Here is a 19,532-nt window from a genome sequence, read left to right as displayed (position 1 = left end):
ATCTGTACGGAGTTGTGGTGCACTCTGCCTGCAGCGGGGGCACTCCTACAGTTACATTCACACACACTGGAGCGTGCGTTTTTATGACCCAGGAGGTTATGTGCCGTAACTACTCAATCCAAATCACAGCTTTTTTTACACAGTGTTGAAAATCAGGCTCTCAAAATCCTGGAAAAAAGGCTAACTGTTGGCAAAAGATCTGAATTCTCCAGCTGCACTTGAACGCGTGCAGTTGTTTAACCCAGCCTTCCTTTAATATATACAGCTGTGGTGTTTCTTTCTTTCCAGCAGCTTCCCGAGCCGTTTGCTCAAGGTTTTTGTTTTTTCCTCTCATTGCTTGTCGTGCCTCTAGACTTACGGTAAAGAAGAGGTTTTTGAGTTCCAGAGCTTTGCATTCCTCACTGAGCCGTGCCTGTGTTTGCATGCAAAGCCATCGCCTCCCCTCCAACTATTTTAATCATTTCAGAAAGGGTGGGTCATCAGGCATTTGGCAGCGGGCTCCTTTTATATAGCCGAGGTGGAGTCAGCCAATGACCTGCAAGCCTGGAAAATTTTGCAGGGCAGTTTCACTGGACAGCTTTGCAGGGCTGTGCCATTTGAATTTCAGCACAGACCTCCGCACACTGTGCTCTCCATTTCTGGCGTGTCTCCCAGCACAGAGTTTAGCTGAGGCTCGGGTTTAGTTTGCCCTCCCCTCTCTCCCTGCGGTGACAGCGTCCCCGGGCTGCGCGAGCGATCATGGAGGATACTACTTTGCAAATTATCGAGCCACCAACTGCTTCCGAGGCCTCCGAGGAGCAAACGCCCGAAGAACCCATCAAATCAGACCAGATCAACGGCGTGATGGTGCTGACCCTTCTGGACAAGATCATCGGGGCAGTGGATCAGATCCAGCTGACCCAAACCCAGTTGGAGGAGAGACAGCAAGAGATGGATAGCGCAGTGACCAGCATCCAAGGAGAGCTAACCAAGCTGACGAAGGCGCACACCACCACCAGTAACACCGTGAACAAGATGCTGGAAAAAGTGCGCAAGGTGAGCGTCAACGTGAAGACGGTTCGGCAGAACCTGGAGAAGCAGGCTGGGCAGATAAAGAAGCTGGAGGCCAACGAAGCGGAGCTCTTGAAACGCAGGAATTTCAAAGTCATGATCTACCAGGTAAGGAGCTGTTCCACGACTTCTTTACGCTCTGTCAGCGGGTGTTTTCATCCCCGATGGTTCTGACACACTGCACGGTCCCCTACTCGCCCCAGTTCCCCTGACTGGCTGGTGTTGCAAACGGAGGTGGGTCTGAAATAGCTCTCATTCATGTTTCAGTGCCGTCTGTGTGTCCTAAGACAGAGTCGCTGCATTTAACAGGAATTGTAATGAAAATAGCGAGAACGGCCCTAAGCACTTCTTGCAAAGGATTAGAAGTACCAAAATAACCCGATTTACTGCTTAACTGAAAAAAAAACAAACAGGAATGCACTGGGGTCTGGGAGGCTCTGCGGTGAATCTGTCCGCTAACGTCTTTTCTACTGAGGGGCAACATGTGTGGTGCTCCGTGGGGAGCGATAATATTTCAGATTTGGGACGTGCATTTTATAACAACAAGACACAGTAACCCCGGCACCGGGGTTAATCTCACTGGCTAGGACAGAGCCATTAGAGAAAATACAGAACAATTGCATGAGCTCATTAGTTCTTGGGTCTGCCTTTGCCATTGTGTTGGAACTATTTCCACATTCTCGTCACCGTAACCCGCACGTCTGGAGTCCTCTAGTTGTCTAATTGCAGTAACGGCTTTAGTTTGCTTCATGTTCATCCCCCGTGTTAAGGGTTGGATTTTTCCTTTAATAATAAACAGGAGGAGAAGGAGGAATACGTTTCTCTCTTTTCCTGTTTGGAGCTAGTCTTCCTTGTCAGAGCAAATTCTCATGTTGGGGCACGAAAGAAAAGCAAGTGAAATAGTTAATGGTTCAGCTGGAAGCCTCGGGGTTAGTACAAGACAGCGACAGGGACAAATAGAGAAGCGTCTGGTGCTGATCCCGGGAAGAGAGAGAAGAAAACCAGAAAAAAAAAATGGAAAACACTTCTCACTACAGTGTTTGAAGGGAGAGCTTATCATAGTAGGCTCAGGAATCTAACAAGTGTGGGGCCCGTGTAACTCTGTGAATCAGAGCTTAAGCATTTGTAGTTTTATCGTGCCTGAAAGGCTGAAGCACGCGAGCATATTCAGATCCTGCGGGCAACGTAACCAGTTTCATGGCTGTATTTATTGCAAGCTCCTTAAAGGCTTTTTTTTGGGAGGACGGACCTAACCGTGGAAAAATACGATAGAACTCTCTCAGTGTCCTGCAGAAGCCACAAACGTTACAAAATGAGAAGAGTGAAGGGAATTGTTTAAACAAAACATTCCTTGTGGTTATGGAAATAGGTAGGAAGTTGGCAAGCTCCTGGGTCCTTTGGAAGCATCCTAAACATTGAGATAGTCAGTTTGTGAGCTGTTCGTTTTGGTTTTGGTGTTGCTCATGAATGTAAAGTAAAATTTTTCTTTTAATTTAAAAAACACAAATCAGCTTCTGAAGGAAATCAGGGCAAAACTGACACTGATGCGATGAGGCCTGAGCAACTTCTGAGTGAATCAGATGAGAGGGAACTGCATCAGGGATTTTACAATAAAATCCACGATGGGTTTTTGATGTGTGAATACTAGAAAGGACTGGGCAAGAAGAATATTAATGTGACTGAGTAACAAACACCGTTATCTAGAGTACTCTTGTGCTGCGTTGCTGTGACAAAGGCAGACCCATGCAACGAGAAATTGGATTGTAGGATTAGGACCACAGGGAATCCCCTCAAAGAACGTGGTGTATTTTTGCCGTCCTCTGCAGCATAACCACTGCCCTCCGCGTACAGCAGAAACACAGAGTTTTGGTCAACAGAAAATATTCCTAAATTATATCAGTCTACAGTCTGTCTCAGAGCTGCAGTGATTATTTCTCATATAGAAAACTGATACTTTTTTTGATAGCTGCATTAATCTGTAGATTGAACTCCATAAAAAGATCACCACGAGATTTTCACTGTACAGAAACCCGGACGGTGTGGCTTGGTGTAAGGAAAAAGCACCTCTTGTGTGTAAGAGTCTCTCTTACTGGTGAAAAGCTTCTATTCTATGGAAGTTAAACATTTGGGGGGATTTGGGAAGCGTAGCTTTAGGCTTTGGGGAGTTTTATCCTGCTTTTTTTTTCCCCTACCTGGGACAACAGTGTTTTTAGAGCTTGCATCTTACTGTAATTACGGAGATGCCAATCTTCAGAAATTATTTCTAACACAGGCTGACTGGGAATTGCAGAGCAGATTTGCCAAAACATCGGGTTACAATTTTGTGTATTGATTTATTCATCTGTATATTTTATTGCTGTCGGTAATTCTAGGCGTATCAATGACAAGAGTGGTACTTTGTCTGGAGTTACGCAAAACAGATTATTCTCATGCATTTAAATAGTAAAACTCGACAAGGATAGACGTGATAGTTTTTGTGTATACATCGCAGAGGCATTTATCAAACCAAGGATGACGTTGTGCTGCTTTACTGATATCAAATGATGCTGTTTGTTGCAAGAAGCCTTACTGATTCTCTCCAGATTACCCATTTACTAATATCCTTCTGTGTTTTAGTCTTAATAATGATGAAATATTTGCAATGTATTAACAGTCTGTAAAGCCAAAGCTTTACAGTGGCCTCCACCCTGGGGGTTTAAATGTGGAAATTACTATTTTTTCCTAACTGTGTCTATCATAAAAACAAACAGCCAAATTACAAAATAACGTTTGTTTAATTCAGTGTTTTGCTTCTGAAGATCCAACCGCCTATCAAAGCTTAAGTTATGGAGTCTCTTGGAAATCTAATTAGTTCTGTCATGGGGAACAACATTATTGCTACTTTCTAACTCAGAAAAAGCTGCCTTTGGAAAGCTGTGATTAACTTCCCTGCGTAATTGCGTTTTCAGTTGCTGTGGATAAAAATGCAAAGATTTATTGGTCTTCTCTTCTGGAGAAGAGACAAACTCTAGACACCAAATATCACATAAAAACAGCGATGGCTATTCAGTCATCATGCTCTAAACAGATTTAATATTGCACAATTCTGAGGTTTGAAGAAATAAAAGGTGTTACAGACAAATCAGCTCTTTCCAGGTTATAGATTTTTGGTTCTTCTCTCAGCGATGAATGCTGGGTCTCCAGCAGCTACGGAAGGGACTATTTCAGGAGTGCAAATAAGATCTTTTGGCACCTTGAGAGAAGAGGTCAAACTGCATGCAAGTGTTAGATTTTGCTAGCTGTTAGCTTAGGAAGAAGTGAAAATCAAATTGTATTCGGCTTGACCTGCGGAGATGAGCCTAAAGCGCGTCTGTGTTAGTTTTAAAATGTGGGGGAAGAAGTTCAGTACTGAAAATCACGTCCGCGGGGGCCTGCTGAGAGCAAGGCATTAGACAGAACGTTTACGGACATCACCTGCAGCAACAGATGTAGGCACACTTGCTTTTGCTCATTTTCTCAAATACACTCTGACCTGGTTGTGTCGGGGGCTGCTCTGATCGCCGCCGAGGTAAGAGTTTTCCTACGGGCTTAACTTGGGCAATTAGATGGAGAATGAAATTTGAAAAAAAAAAAAACAAAACTCCTCCAAATTGCCACATCTTTTGGTTTTGAAAATGAGTCCACCGAAAAAAGGTGACACCACTCATGTGAACAGAAGTTCAGCGTTCTTATCAGAAACTGGACTTTCCTTCCTACAACGTTTGGTGTCGGATGGCTGCGTGCGTTTGTTAGCAGCGCGTGCGGAGCTCCTCAGCGCTCCTTTCGTGCCTTCGGTCCCAGGCTCCTGCCTTGCAGAGAAATTAGGACACCGAAGTGCCAAATCCGGTTAGAGCGGCTGCTAACGAAAACAAAACGAAGCGATTTCATCCCAAATACCCTGGGTTTAGACAGAAGAAACTGGGCTGGTTACTGCAGTTCACGGTGAAATAATGGGAGCCTAATGCACAAAGCTGCGCGCCCAGACCAGGCAGGGCGCCTCATTCATCGGACGAGCAGCACGTGTCAGCAGTTATGCAAGCACGGGGTTTTTCCTCCAAAATTTTTTTTTTTTTTGACAATTAAACCTATTCCTGTAAATGTCAAGGGCCTGGTTTTTCTTACAGCCGGGCATCTGAACGCTCGTAGCCCTCGGCACACGTACTGGGTGTTGAGTTTCTGAAATGTGCCGGTCCTTTCTTTTGAGGCTTGTGTGGGAGCTGAGCTCTAGGGAAAGCCTGGCTCGTGATGTACGGCTTCATTTATACGAAATACAAATTCCCGATGGTTTCGCAGGGTCGGGAGCTCCTGCAGGACTTCTCTGCTCTTTGTTTGAACCCAGCAGCCGCTCAGAGCCCCGCAAGGAGCGGAGTTTTGCCGGGGAAGGGCCGGGCGGTTACTGCAGCAGGGCCGAAAGCGACCGCCGGCGGTACAATGAGTGGGGTAGGTAGGGCTGCGCGGGGAGTATAAATAGCACGGCTTGGCTTTTGTGCCTCCAGTGGGCCTTATACGGACGGGAGCAGTAAGATCACAGGGAGGAGGGACGAATTTCAAACCCACGCCTTGCCGTGGCGGATTCGGAAGCCAGATCTGAGCTTTTTGGGGGCTGCGCTCCCCAAAGTAGAGCGCGGGGCTCCGGAAGGAGGGCCGCCGGCAGCGCAGGGCGCACGGGCAGCTCCTGCCTCTGCAGCAGCCGCACCCGACTTCCCCGCGGCTGTCGCTTTTCTCCCCGTCCTCAGCAGCATTTTGGCTGCCCCCAGCTACGGTTTTGTTTCAAATTAATTGTTCTGAAATGAAAACCATATGAGTCTAAGGACAGCAGAGAGTTTGTGACTACCGGAGCGATCTGCCGTCCCAAATAACAGCCCGTGTGCCTTACAGAGCTTGGATTCAGCGGAGTTTGCCCAACTACAGGCATCTTTTTTTTTTTTTTTTTTGTGGGAATATCAACCCAGAAAGCAGTTGTATCTTCACTTCTCTTCTCCTACTTTTGGCCACAGAAGTAGCAAAATGAGAGGTGAAAGACTGCCATCCCGGGGAAGGGGGGAAATCTTGTTCCAGTTGTTTCCTTCGGGCTGCAGCCCCGACTTCAGCTGTGTGTTCTCCCTCCGTTGTAAGGGCACCGTGTTGACGTCCCGATGGGCAACGATCCCGTCGTATTCTCTGCGTGTTGCTGGACTATAAAAGTCTCAAGATAATGGTTCAGAGGAGACTGTGACCCTGAAGGATTTCAGGATGTTAATGGCTCTCGTTTCCAGGGTTTTCCCCAGTGCAAATTGTCAGTCTTTCTACCAAAAGACAGCTCTGGATCGTGGGTTTCTCTGTTGCAGCTCAGAATCGACCTCATTAATATTTCATCCCTCAGGTATTATTTATAAGCAGCTAGTGCCAGGACTGTTTGTTTTGCTGAAACCCTTTCAGCACTAACGTGACACACTGAGCTGTGCAGCAATAAATCGTCTCAGAGCAAAGGGCCAGAGGTTTCTCAGCCAGTTGCAATAGGGTTAGATTAGATTTTTAGTGGCTCATAAAAATAAAACCAAAGGTAATATCCCTTCTAATCACATATTCTTCTCGCAGGCATCTCTGGTGCCTACCAGCAGTGGATCTGAGCCTTTGTCATCGTGTCTGTGATGCCAGCAGGGCCGCTGCACACAGCAGAATAACTGAGAGCAGAATTTGCCCGCAGTGCTCACTGGGCAAGGTGGCTGCTGTGCTCTAGTTCCCAGTGAGATCGCGGTTCATTTTCCCATTCGTAAGCTAGATTAGAGTGCTTAGCAGACACAAATTAACCCGTCGAGGCCACATGTAACCCGGTTTGCAGGTCTGGGATTAGAAGCCAAAGGATTCAAGAAGCCGGTCTGTGCTCAGACTGCGCCCCTCCCTGGAAGGGAGTCCGACCAGCTGGTGAAGGCTGCTTGGTGTAACGGGCCCCGCAGAACACCGCAAGGGATGCGAGCATCATGGAAGAAGCGGCGTTCCCGCATATCATCTCCATTTCTCCCATCTTAGTTGCTCTCATGCTTTTGAGTAAGCGCGACGCGCTGGCTGGCACGCTTCCCCCTGCGCCCTCCAGCATTGCTCACAAACAGGCACCGAGCTGCTCGCGGGTGAGTCAGAGCGCGGTCGCTCCATCCCAGCTCCGGGCAGGGCACACTCCTTTCTGCAGGGCTCCGCGGGCGCGAGGAGCGAGAAGCTAAGCTCCAGCAGAGCCATTTTTCCAACGGGCTCGCTGCTTGACTCGCACAGACTTTGTGCAGCTGGGGGTTTTTCCTGCGTCTTCGTGGAAGCTGCTTCTTGCTCTGCGGCGCTGGCCAGAAGCGTAAAATGCTGTCTGTATCCAAGTAGCGAGTAGAGACGGATGCAGTTTCCACTCTGATGCATCTGTGAGCAGCATAAAGCCCGGTACTGCCTCCTAGGCTTCGAGGCAACATGCTTAGCCTTTTTTTTCCTGTTTAGGATAACGTTGTCCTCTTAGTTCTGGAAGATTTTCTCCAAGTTATAAGGTATCTGAGGAATCCTGCCCAGCGCTGTCCAGCTGCGAGATAAGACAAAGACCAGAGACAAAGATGCTCCGTGTCAGTTAGGGAGAATCAAATATTTAGAATAAAAAGTCTCAGGATGTTTAGTCTGCACCTGTTACGTGAGGGTGCAAATGTCAGTATCAGCACCGATCCATCTGCCTATCATCTGTAAGGCAAAGCCCATCTTTATTGGTTTGCTGCTCAGAAATAGGTCTGGAGTTATTAATCAGTTGGGACAGGTTTATCCGGGAGGAGCCAGTTGTGCAAACAGACTGATAATAGAATCAAAACATTTTTCTTCTGACAGAGAGAGAAGAAAAAAAAAAAAAAGCCTTTTCTCTCTGCAGTCTATTTATTTGGCTGTTTCCTACAGACCTGCCTTTCTTCTGACTCACTGTTAGGCAAAAGCATTTTTTCCAAACACAGCCTCCTTCGCAGCGAGGACTCCCTGCACCGTTCCTCCCTGGCCCTTCACCATCAAGTTTGAACTTGCTCCAGCGCCTGTACCAAGCTGCTCATTCTCACCAGCTAATGAAGAAGATACGGCCTTTTAAGAGATAACTTCTAGGACACGGAGTAACTAGAGATGCTTGCTCGAAAAAGGTGCCAGAAAGATTGCACAATGCACAAAATTACAGAGGGTAGAACAGCTTCTGCTAGTCAGGGAGATGCTGCTTGAGAAGGAATTAGTTTATCCCTTTAACATTTATCTAATCCCAACCTATTTTGCTTTTTCCCCTCATATTTTAGAGCTTTTCCTTTGTCTCAGCGGCGTTGTTCTGGTGACTTCTCACTGCAGGGTTCAGTAGTCTTGCAAAGGATTCAAAGCTTCTCTTTTTCTGGACCTCTTGTGACACTATTGGAGACAAAATCCGTCCAGCTTTTGGACCGTAAGAGTCAAAGCCAAGCTTTTTGCATTTGGAGGGGTTAATTTTACATGCCAGCTGCTCCTCGGGCTGCTGAGTAGCCACCCGCTGTCCTCAGGATGTGTTTAGCAGACGAGAGAGGTTCTGATGTTGCGGGGAGCGAATTTGCTGCGTCGCTGAGCGGAGCTGTCTGAGCTGCTGGGCATTGTCCAGCTGGTTCAGGGCATTGTCAGTGCTCTGAAAAGCCGGGTGGATGGAGTTCTGGAATCGCACAGGGCTTTTTCCATCTCCCCAGCTCGTGTATTTGAGTTAACAAGTACAGAATTTACAGTCTCTGTCTTTTCAGAATCTCACACATCGAAACAAGCTCTGCTTTCAGCTACACCCGAACGAAGTGGAGGTATCTCCAGCGTAACTTGTCTCAAACCACTCTGAACAGCAGCGTGAAAAGAGAGCAGGGTCTGACCCTAAGGCAGCATTCAACATAAACGTGCATGAAATCACAGCGGGGATTCTGCATTTCCTAGGGCTTGTCGTGAGGTAGAGGAAGATACTCTTCCTTCTCATAAATCTTTGCTGACTGTCTTTTGTCACATTTTGCTGCCTGCCTTCTCCCTTTGCTAAATCCCGCCGTGTCTTTCCCTTCTGCCTGTGCTTACACTAACGGGGAATTATGTTTGTTGGCAATATTCCTAACCAGATCGGCCAGCGGGGAGACGGTAAGTTTTTTCCACTGTGCTTCCTTTCCGCCGGCCATTGAAATGCCGTTTTCCTCACCTCAGCCCGAGAAGATGCAGAGTGCGCCCTGTGAGCCTGCGCCAGGGACTGCCCTCTGAGCCCTCTCCAGGAACGCTTCCCCACGCCCGCGCTGCCCAAAGTGCCGTGGCCCAACCCAGCAGAAGACGTGAGAGGAGGCGGCAGTCTCAGGGCCTCGGAGGAGAACTCCCGAAGATTGTTTCGAACCTCTTCTGAACCTCTGAAAGCTGCTAATTCCAGCGCCTTTGCCTTCCCCGCCTGTCTGAGGCTGCTGCAAGCCTTTGGACCTGCAGGGCTGATCCTTGCAGCTGCCAGAAGCGCCTCTGCTTGTTGACTAATCCGCTCGCTGTTTGCTGCATGCTGCTGCCGGCGTTAGGACGGGAGCTGAGGAGCTGTCGTTTTCTCTCGGGCATTACGGGACTTGTCTCACGCTACCTCTGCCGCCAGGGAGGGAGGCATCGCCGTACGGCTTGCGCAGAGCACTGGCAGCCAGGTGCAGTTGGCCCTGTTAGTCGTGCCGTGGCTGGGCAAATCCTGCCCATTTTCTGAGCCTCGGTTTCTCCCTCTGAAATCCAGGCTTGATAATACCGACCTCCTCAGACTTGCCGTAAGGTTTTTGTGGGTGTTTGTGAAATGGTTTGGAGACGTTTTTAATAGCACGAACTGCATGGTGTAAAACTAAATCTGTCCCAGGCGAGCAGTGCAGCACCCGTTTCTGTTCAGTGCCGGGCTCTGTTCCCTAGGGACTACACTTCGCACGCACCTGGAGAGGGCAGGGACTTTGACAGGTATTTCCCTACCACTTATCTCAAGCCATAAGGGTGGCCGGGCACAGTGCCCTGCTACGCTTCTTTTTATTGTGTGGCTGCTGGAGAGAATATCTCAGTCTCCAGTTGCCTGCGCTCGGGGTGATCGCTCAGTTTCGTACAAAATGCCGTCCCGTCGGAGGAAAGGAGCAGAAGGAGAGCCAGGCGAAGGTGAACTCAGCGCAGGAATCTGGGTATCTGGCAGAAGCTGCCAGTGAAAACTCTTCCTTTTCAAGGAGAGTGATGAGATATTTAAAATGACAAGCAAGCAAAACCCCACAGTTATCGTTAGAGATACACCAAGAGCCTGAAAGCAATTATCTCCCAAGGCAAAGCCTTTTCCAGCAAGGTGCTGAAAGAAGGAAGCACAGCCTTCCCCTTTTCCGTGCAGGGCATCTCGAAGTCCCCGAGCTCTCCTGGGTGGCTATCAGGCACGTTGCTGTTACGCAGCAATACCTGAATCCTCCTTCCCTTGGCACTGCTGGAAGGCGAGCACAGCAAAGCATCCTCAGAGGACGGGCAGAGCGAAGCAGGTCGTGCGGCTGTGGGAGCAGCAGAACTTTTACTTCTCTGGCGGGGCTCAGCCTGACCTGGAAGGCTGCCTTCTGCCCAGATGCTTGTAATTCCTCCCGCAGCCTCCCCCGGGCCACGGCTTGTCCGCCCTGCCCTGGGTGGGCAGGGGAAGGGCGCAGGGGGTGCAGCGAGCTCAGGCCCAGCCGCCGCCAGCCAGGATCGGCCCTTTTTGGTCACAGGAGGACGGGGGGGGGACGCGAGCTGGTCGTGCTCTGCATGTTACAGCTGCATGTCAACCAAACCCAACCCCGTGTGCTCTTGCAGCCGCGTAAAAATAGCTGAACGAAATGAATTGCAGATGTGATTAGCATGCGCGTGTGAAAAATGCCTCGGTCCTTCCATTAAACCTCCGAACTGGAGATCAGACCGGCTGGGAGTGCTGGGACTCATTTTTTATTTTTTATTTTTTTTTAACATGCCGATAAAACGAGCCCTCTCTTCGACAGCAATCCAGGGGCCCTTCAGGAGCTTTGGGAGCGTTCCCCGGGTTTGCTGGCGATTCCGCAGCCCTTGGGGAGCTCCGCGGGGCTGGGAACGCGGCTCGGCGTTGTGTCTCCTTGGCCCCCGCGTGTGACAAGGGGACGTGTTTACCCGTGTTGTGGCAACCAGGCGGAATGTGCGCGGCCCCGGCTGACTCACTGCGAGGGAACTCGGGGCTCCGAAAACAAAGCCAGATGAAAAAAGGCCCGCTTCGCGGAGCAAAGCGGAGACCCGAGCAGCTTTGAATGGCTGGAAGCAGAACCAACACGGGGCGCTTCGGCCCCCTGCCAGCTGGCAGCCAGCTGGGGACGGTGCGCGAGCCCCTGCCGGGTGCCCCCCCCCGGGTCTCCGGGCGGGCAGGCTGCCGGTGCCGCGGGCTCCGCGAGCGGGCAGGGAGCGCCCCGAAGTGAGCTGCTCCCCCCGGGGAGCTCCGTGCCGAAGGGACGGCGCAGCTGCACGTGTCAGATTATGAAATGGGCTTTGGGGCGGCAGGCTGTAAAGGGGTGAAAGGAAAGCGGAACGGTCGAACGGGAGCCGGAGCCGAACGTGAAGCACGTCGGGCTGGCAGGGGCTCGTTGCTCGGTTCGGCACACGCAGGGACACGCTGTGCTGGGCGTATCTGTGCTGCGTGCACAGAGCGGGAAGATTTTTGTGGTCTCGGGATAAAAATCTGCTGCGAAATCTTGTTTACCCGCTGCCTTTGTGCCAGCTGGACTCAGGCTGCCTCAGAGAACAGGGTTGGTTTGCATCTGCCGATGGGGACGGAGCGTTCGGACGCCCCACCACGCAGGGATGCCAAGACCCAGGACTTTGGACTCGCCCACTTCAAGGGTCAGCGTTTTCCCAGTAAAAATAGAGCGGTTGGAATGCCTGCTGCTAAAACTGCGGCTCATCTGGACGGGTCACGAGCGCGACAAAGCGCACGCAGCACAGTGCCTTGCCCTGAGCGGGGATTTGGGCGGCAGCCACCCGTGGCCCCGGGATGGTTCCTGATTGTTCCAGCGGATCCCCGTTGTCCCTCGCTGCTGTCACAGCGTGGGGAGGGGACCCGAGCGTGCCTGTCCTGCCAGGCACAGAGGAGAAGATCCTTGCTGGGACGTTTGGGCAGCGCCTGGGTGCAGCTGGGAGCGACACGCTGGGGATGCTCGGCAGCAGCGCTCCTGTCCCCGCCGCGGCACGCCGGAGCTGCTGGTGGCTCTCGCACCCCTGCCCAGTGCCAAACCTGGAGCTCGGTCCGCAGCAACGCTCCCTCAGTGCGGGTCGATGTAAAGTCGGGAGAGCGACCCGAATTAAAACGCTGCTGAAAATCCAGCAGCTGTCCTCCAGCCGGTTATCTACCACTAGGGTAAGCGGTCAGGCCGAAGAAGAGTCAGGGAAGAAACGTAGGAATCGTACCAGAAATCATAAAAAAGAGAGGTGCTGCCCCGAGCCCCCGGGCTGGCGTGAAGGCCCTGCAGTGGGCACGGTGCCCCCCTGGCCACCCTGCCTTCGTTTTCAGGCCCTGCTGGAAAGGGAACAGGGGAGAATTGCAAAGGGTTCCCCCGAACACAGCTGGAGGTGAGCTCTAGGAAACGGCCCGGGGTTGGGGTTGGGGCGTGTGGGGGCCTCCTTACGGAGAGAGCTGTGCGGAGCCTTCGGTGTTTGAGCAAGAAGGGTGCCTTGAGAGAGGTGCGAGCAGAGTCCGAGTCCGCAGTGCCTCTGGGCTGCGTGTAAATGGGTAAACGGGTACGGTTTGGGGGAATTAGGGTCAGCTGCTCCTCTCAGAATGCAATGGGACGGACTGCCGAGAGCGGCACCTTCACCCCAACCGGAGCAAGGCTGCCCAGTGGGAACTGCGCCTTCGCGCCTGCGAGGGGAGCAGATTTCTGGGGCTGTTGGGAGGGACACCACAGCTGCCGCTGCGGCCCGTTCAGCTGCATCGGAAAAACTCAGCGAGAAGACAAAATTTGATGGTTCTAACACCAGGGACGGCGGTTATCCTACACGGCAGACGGGGGGGTTTTGCGCTGGTGTTTCTTTTCGGACGCACATGCTCTGGAGTTAACAAGGGGCTGATAGGTATCGGAGCGCGCAGGATATGGCCCATTTCCAGTGACAGTCGTGCCAGGGGGAGCGGGGGATGCCTTTGTTCTGGCTCATTGTGTTGACGCGGAGGGAAGGAAGTGCTGGAGTTCCTGATGTTCTTGGCTCCGTGGGGCCAGGGTCTGTGCGAGTCTCGGGGATTGCTCCAGCAGGTGTTGTTGTGGAGGACGTGGTCCCGGCTTCCTAGCGGTGGGAATTTACTCCGGCCTGACCTGGCCCTCTTGAGAGCGTGGGCATTGTTTTCTCCTGAAGCGGCTAATGAAATGGAGAAAACACGTGTTGGTGCGTCACCTTCACCTCCAGAAAGCATCTGAGACCCGAGCTGAGGTTCAAGGGGTGAAGAGCCTCGTCCATTGCAGCTTTCTGTTTGAATAAAATCCAGGAACGAGACCCCCAGACTTTGCACTCTGACCACGGCACGGCAACCCCTTCGCTGAGCCGTGGCGCTCGTTTGTCACCGTTTACACACTTGTCCTCAGATCCCCCCTCATTTCTAGATCTCCTTGCCCAAGGAGCAGCGCTGTTCTTGGGGAAGAATGAGAAAACAACCGAAAACATCCCACTTTCGCATTCCACTCGCGTGGCGCGCGAACGCGCTGTCCCTTCTGGCACCACACGAGGGGCCGGGACGTCCCCGGCTGCCGTGGGCCCGCCGGGCTGGCGCAGAGGCAGCGCCGAAGAAACCTGCACAGAACCAGGTCTGGGGGCAGCGTGGCTCCTCGGGGACCTGTCCCCAGGGGCTGTTCTGACAGTGTGATGACCGGCACGTCCCGGCTCTTGACATCTGCGTGGCTCGTTGGCTTGCGGCCGGGTCGGTGCAGTGGCCACAGCCGGTGTTGTGCCGGGACCCCCGGTCCTTGCTCCCATCGAGTCCTGTCCCCTGCGGGGCTGGGAGTGGCACCTGGGCGTCCTGCTTTCCCGTCGTCCTCTCCAGATCTCAACCCCGCGGAGTCTTCTCCGGATCTCAACCCACCCGAGTCCTCCAGATCTCAGCCCCGCAGAGTTTTCTCCAGATCTCAGCCCCGCAGACTCCGCTCCGTGCACGTTCGGGCTAAGGGGCGGCCGTGCCTCCTTCCTGCCGGCTTTCTGGCCGTGCCCGGCTCGCTGCTCCGCGCCTCGCCCTCCCAGCTCCGTAGGTTAAAACAACTCGGGCAATGAATTTCTGGGCCGTGGGCTGCAGCCCCGCAGCTGCGAGGCTTTGTACAGTGAGGGGCTATTTCCAGCCTGTGCTGGGAACACGGAGGTGATTCATGGCGGCAGGGCCGCACGCTATGTGCTGCTCGGATGAAAACCAATCCCGCCCCAGACCTGTGCCCCTCTCCTGGCCCGAGCGCCTCTCCTGTGCACATGCTTGTCCTCTGCCGCAGGGATCACAAACTTGGCTGACCCAGGGGAGCGGAGAAGCTGAATGAATTCGCCTTCTGTCCCCAGCAGAGACAGCGTAACCCTGCTGCGCCTCAGGACCCGGCGCCTCCTGCCTCCTTCGGATACTGGCTCGGACAGAGCCCTGACCGAGCTCCCCAGCGCTGAAATGGGAAAAACAGGGCTGCGCACTCCGTCCCGGGAGATGGCCCGGCCCCGCATCTGGATCCCTGCAGGCCTTGGGAAAGGCTGAGCGCAGACCCAGGGGTCAAGGCCGGGCTGGGCGGTGTGCCCGGGTGCCCGGGGCTGGATTGTGCTGCCACCTGCAGCCCAGCGCCACACTGGGATGGGCACTGGGATCACTGGGAGGAGAAGACAAGCCCCAGGAAGGGGTTCGGGCTGATGGGGGGGGAAGGCGCAGGGGAACACAACGTGGCAGAGGGGCAGAGGATGCTTCAGCAGCTTGCGTGGGAGCAGGAGCAGGGTCCTGCCGCGGGCAGGCGGTGCCGGGGGTGGGGATCAGAGAGGCGAGTGCCCGCTGAGGCAGCTGCTTCTCGGCTCACAGCCCTGTGCGAGCTTTCCAGCCGCGGTGCAGGCACATCTCCGCGAAAACAACGCCCCGGTCAAGGGCTGTTGGGAAAGCAAGCGCTGCCGCTGCCGGCTGCCAGCATTTCCACCACCCCGGCTGCGGGCTGGGTGCGGCTAGAGCCTGCGTGCCCACCGGGCAGACACAGCCCACGTCCTCCGCCCTGGAGGGGTCTCGGCCGAGAGACCGGGGCTGGAAAGGCAGGAACGAGGCAGGACCCTGGGTTTGGGAGCTTTCCGCGACGGCTCCCCCGCGCTTCGATGGCTCCAGCTCCCGGTCTCTGCTCCCACGCACGAGCGCCGTTGCTGGGTGCTTCTTAGGTGCACAGCGGAGGTGTGCTGTGCTCCAGCACGCTGAGCCACCAGGCGCAGGGCTATAAATAACGCCTGGCATTTCCTCCCGGGCTCCTGCTGCCCGTCTCCTTCCCTCCTTTGCTGCAGGAGCCCTGGGGCAGGGGGGGGGAAGATGCAGCCCCAGAGCCGCAGCGTCACCGTGCGCCTTGCAGGGCAGCTCTGCCCTGCCCTGCCCGCAGGTTTGGGCACTTTTCGGGGCGAGCAGCCAGGATGCCTGGGCTGTCCCACAGCCGCTGGTCCCTGGGCAGGCTGCTGCTCGCTTCTTGCGAGGGAGAGGGATGGCATGCTGCAGCGGGAAGCTCCTGGGAGGCTCTGCCTTTGCCCTGCTGTTTGCAGGATTACGGATTCTCCGTGGTTTGTCCTGCTGCCTCGTCCTCCCTATGCCCGTGGCGTGGGACGTGGGCAGAGCAGCCTCTGCGTGTGGGGACGGGCTCAGCTGCAGGATCCGAGGGGACAGACAGAGCCTGTCGGACCTGGGGGCTCTGGGACGAGGATGAAGCAGGAGGGGACGGGGCTGTGGCAGGGGCAGAGGAGGAAGGGAGAAGTCTCCAGTCCCAGTGCTCGCCTGCCTCTTCTCTCCCAGCCGGGGTGAGTGGTGGGTTTGGAACCGGCCCGGCGTGCGCAGAGCGGTGTACGGGAGCTGAAATACAGCGGAGCTGTAAGACGCAGTGGGACAGAGCTGATCCTCTTTAGAGTAATTTATCAGGTGTGCTGACGGAGAGGACGAGCCCGGGCCGGTGGCTGCCTGGGTTTGCTCGGCCGCGAGCCGTCGCTGTGCTCGGCAGCACCACGGAGCGCGGCGGGGGGTGGCGAGGCTGGGTGCGTGTCTCACTGGCTCCGCTCTGTGTCTTGCAGGATGAAGTGAAGCTCCCCTCGAAGCTGAGCATCAGCAAGTCCCTGAAGGAGGGTGAGAAGCAAGAGAAGGAAGGCGAGGGTGAGGAGGTGCCGGCTGGCGAGGACCACGCGGAGGAGGATCACATCCAGCTCTCCTCGGATGAGGAGGTGGAGATCGAGGAGATTATCGAAGAGTCAAGGGCAGAGCGCATCAAAAGGAGCGGCATGAAGAGAGTGGATGACTTTAAGAAGGCCTTCTCAAAGGAGAAGATGGAGAAGACTAAGCTAAAGACCAAGGAAAACCTGGAGAAGACCCGCCACAACTTGGAGAAGACCCGCCACAACCTGGAGAAGAGGATGAACAAACTGGGCACCAAGATTGTGACTAACGAGAGGAGGGAGAAGATGAAGACCTCTCGGGACAAGCTGAGGAAGTCCTTCACCCCCGACCACACCATCTACGCCAGGTCCAAGACGGCTGTCTACAAAGTGCCACCCTTCACTTTCCATGTCAAGAAGATAAGAGAGGGCGAGGTGGAAGTCAAAGCCACGGAGCTGGTGGAGGTTGGCGGAGAGGAGGGAGAAAACTCAGATCTGATGCGCGGGGAGAGCCCCGAGATGCACACGCTGCTGGAGATCACGGAGGAGTCCGACGCGGTACTGGTGGACAAGAGTGACAGTGAGTAGGAGCCGCGGCGGCGCGGAAGGGTTGCGGACGGACGGCTGAACGCGGAACCAGTCACAGTTTGAGATCTCTCCGCCCCGGTGCCCCGGGGGAAGTGTACACCAAGCATCTTTACTACCCTGCAGAGCCGACGCCAATCCCCTGCCTGCTAGGACGAGGTGTATTTTATATTTTAGTTTTAGCACACAGGAACACTAGGAACACGGGACTGTTTTTTCTTACACACGTCAAAAATCACCCTCGGAGACCATTCCTGCCACAGGCTGCGTGAGAGCCCTCCAGCCACCGGCCCTGAAGACGAGCTCTGAGCGACGGGGACCCAGCCCAGCTGGAGAGTGCTAAAACCAAGATAATAACGGCTGTACACCTGCAAAACCCAAGCGCCCTCTGTGAGCAAAGCCCTGGCGTCAAGAAAGCTTCGCGCCAAGCAGCCTGCCCATCCCACCGGACCCCGGCTCCCCGTGCCAGGCCAAGCGGGCAGCAAGCCCCCGCGCTGCGGGGCAGAGGATCTGCGCCGCGCCCCGCAGGCGGGAGGGGAGAACTGAGCAAATCCCGGGGATTTGCAGGGTGAAGGCGAAGCTGAGCGAGCCCTGCGGCGCGCAGGCGGGTCTGCTCCGCTCTCCCCTCCCGAGGACCGCGCGGTGCCAGGACAGGCTCACCCCGAAGCCTGGCCGCCGCCACGTTCCCACAGCCCGCGCCTGCCGCTGCTCCCCGCGGCGCTGCCGTTGCAGGGGCAGGGTGGGCGCCCGTTCCCGTGCTTGGGGTAAAGGTCTGCCTGCCAAAACCCTCCCCGGGGCAGGCAGCACGCAGAGCTGGGGCGCCGCATCCCCCCCTCTGCGGTGGCAGCGGGCAGCGAGGTGCCTGCTCGCTGGCCGGGGAGAGGGCGAAGGCAGGCGGCGGTGCCGGAGAAGCCAGCACCAGGTGAAATTCGTTGCCAGAAGGCATTCGGGATGTGCCGATGTCTCGCCAGGCGCTCGACCATCAGGGAGAAGCCTCGACACCTTGAGTATTCCTCAGCCCCTGCTTCCTCCAGGGGGCCCGGCACGGCTCAGGCTCGCACCCCCGTCCTTGCGCTTTCCCTCCCTGTTCCCTGCTTCCCGCCGGCTTCGCTCCGTCCCCCGCAGCACGGCAGCGCTCGGATCGCACCCCGCAACTCCCCCCCGGGGCTGCCACGCTCCGGCTCTCACGCACGCAGCCAGCGCCGCAGCATCGCCCCGGCCCCGCGGGAGCCGGCGGGAGGGCAGGAGGCCGCTCGCTCGCCTCGGCAGCTTCGCCCCGGGGGAGCTGCGGACGCACGTGGGGACGCCGGGGCTGCTCCCGGCAGGCGGGCGAGGGAGGCCTTGGGCCGTGCTCAGCACCGGGGCTCAGCACCTCCCGGCGGTGCCGCCGCTTCCCTTCCCGGCCCGCTCCTCCCCAGGAGCAGGGAGGGCTGCTGCCGCTGGCCCGACTAAATATATAAACTTGCTTTTCCTCTCCGCATTGTTTCCCCTCTTCTTGTCCTGTTTCCCCTCTTCTTGTCCGGTGCCCCCCAGCCCCCGGTCCTGCCCTGCCGCCTGCGCTGCCCCCAGGGGACGAGGCGCCAGCCCCGTGCGACCCCCGGGGACGCGGGGCTGGGGGGCGGCTGCGGGCAGGGGCCAAGGTGCGTGGGCTGAACGGGGGCTGCAAGGTGAAGGCTCCTCGATGGCGGACGGAGCAAACCCACCGGCTCCGGGCCCTACAGATCAACCGGCTCCCAGCCCTACAAATCAACCAGCTCCCGGTCCTACAAATCAACCAGCTCCGGGCCCCATAAATCAACCGGTTCCGGGCCCTGCAAATCAACGTGCTCCGGGCCCCACATCGTCCCCACCCCGGGGTCCAGGACGGGCGGCCCCGTGTGCCGCCGCTCCCACCGGGCCCACCGCGGGCGGCTCGTCACCCCCGTGCTCCGCGCTCCCCGCTGCCCGGTTATCGCCTTTTATTTTATTTTCTTTTTTAACGCCTTTTTCCTCCTCGCCCAGCAGCCTCCCAGGGCACGGTGCCACCACCGGGTGCTGGGGGGGCGGGGGGGGTGATGCTGAGGCCTCTAACCGTTCCCTACGGCTGCCTCCCGGTGAGCAGCTCAGCTAATAAAGGCTCTTTCCTACGAGGACCGGCCTGCCGCCTGCTCACAGCGCCCGGGGCCGGGGGCACCCGTCCCACCGCGGGGGGGCACCGGGCACCCCCTGCCGCCACCGAAAGCCCCGTGGGGAGCCTGGTCGGGGCAGCCAGGCCTCGTCGGGGCTCGGCTCCGCGCCCCCAGGCCTCGTGGCTCCGCTGCCCCGTGCGGGGTCGGTGCTACCCCGGTGCCCCGGGGGCCCCCCCCGGTAAGGGCGCGGCCCCTTTAAGAGGCGGCGGCGGCGGCGGCGGGCCGCGCGCTGACGTCACGGCGCTGCCCGGAACTCAGCCGGGTTTCCCGCACGGCTTTTCCCGGCACCCGCCGCTCCCCCCCCCGCTCCTCCCTCCCTTCACCGCCAGGCGCCGCCCCGCGGCGGGAGGAGGCGCAGATCCGGGAACAGCCAGCGAGGGGCAGCCCCCCCTC

General features: G+C 56.0%; 1 protein-coding gene and 1 long non-coding RNA gene across 2 annotated transcripts; both read left to right on the top strand.

Moving 5' to 3' along the window:
* The first annotated feature begins 464 nt into the window (after nt 1–464).
* CAVIN1 (caveolae associated protein 1) lies at nt 465–18,447 on the top strand. Its single transcript, XM_083808815.1, has 2 exons — nt 465–1,158; nt 16,309–18,447. The coding sequence occupies exons 1-2, from the start codon at nt 739–741 to the stop codon at nt 16,972–16,974; spliced, it is 1,086 nt and encodes a 361-aa protein (XP_083664941.1). The 5' UTR covers nt 465–738; the 3' UTR covers nt 16,975–18,447.
* On the top strand, nt 1,165–16,307 carry LOC310885430. The gene is made up of 2 exons (XR_014574795.1): nt 1,165–8,995; nt 9,238–16,307. It is a non-coding gene; the product is annotated as an uncharacterized lncRNA (long non-coding RNA).
* Nucleotides 18,448–19,532: the final 1,085 nt, after the last annotated feature.

Source organism: Anser anser (assembly GCF_964211835.1).
Source record: "Anser anser genome assembly, chromosome: 23".
Taxonomy (NCBI): domain Eukaryota; kingdom Metazoa; phylum Chordata; class Aves; order Anseriformes; family Anatidae; genus Anser; species Anser anser.
The sequence above is the reverse complement of the archived record's forward strand: the minus strand, read 5'-3'. Positions and strand labels throughout refer to the sequence as shown.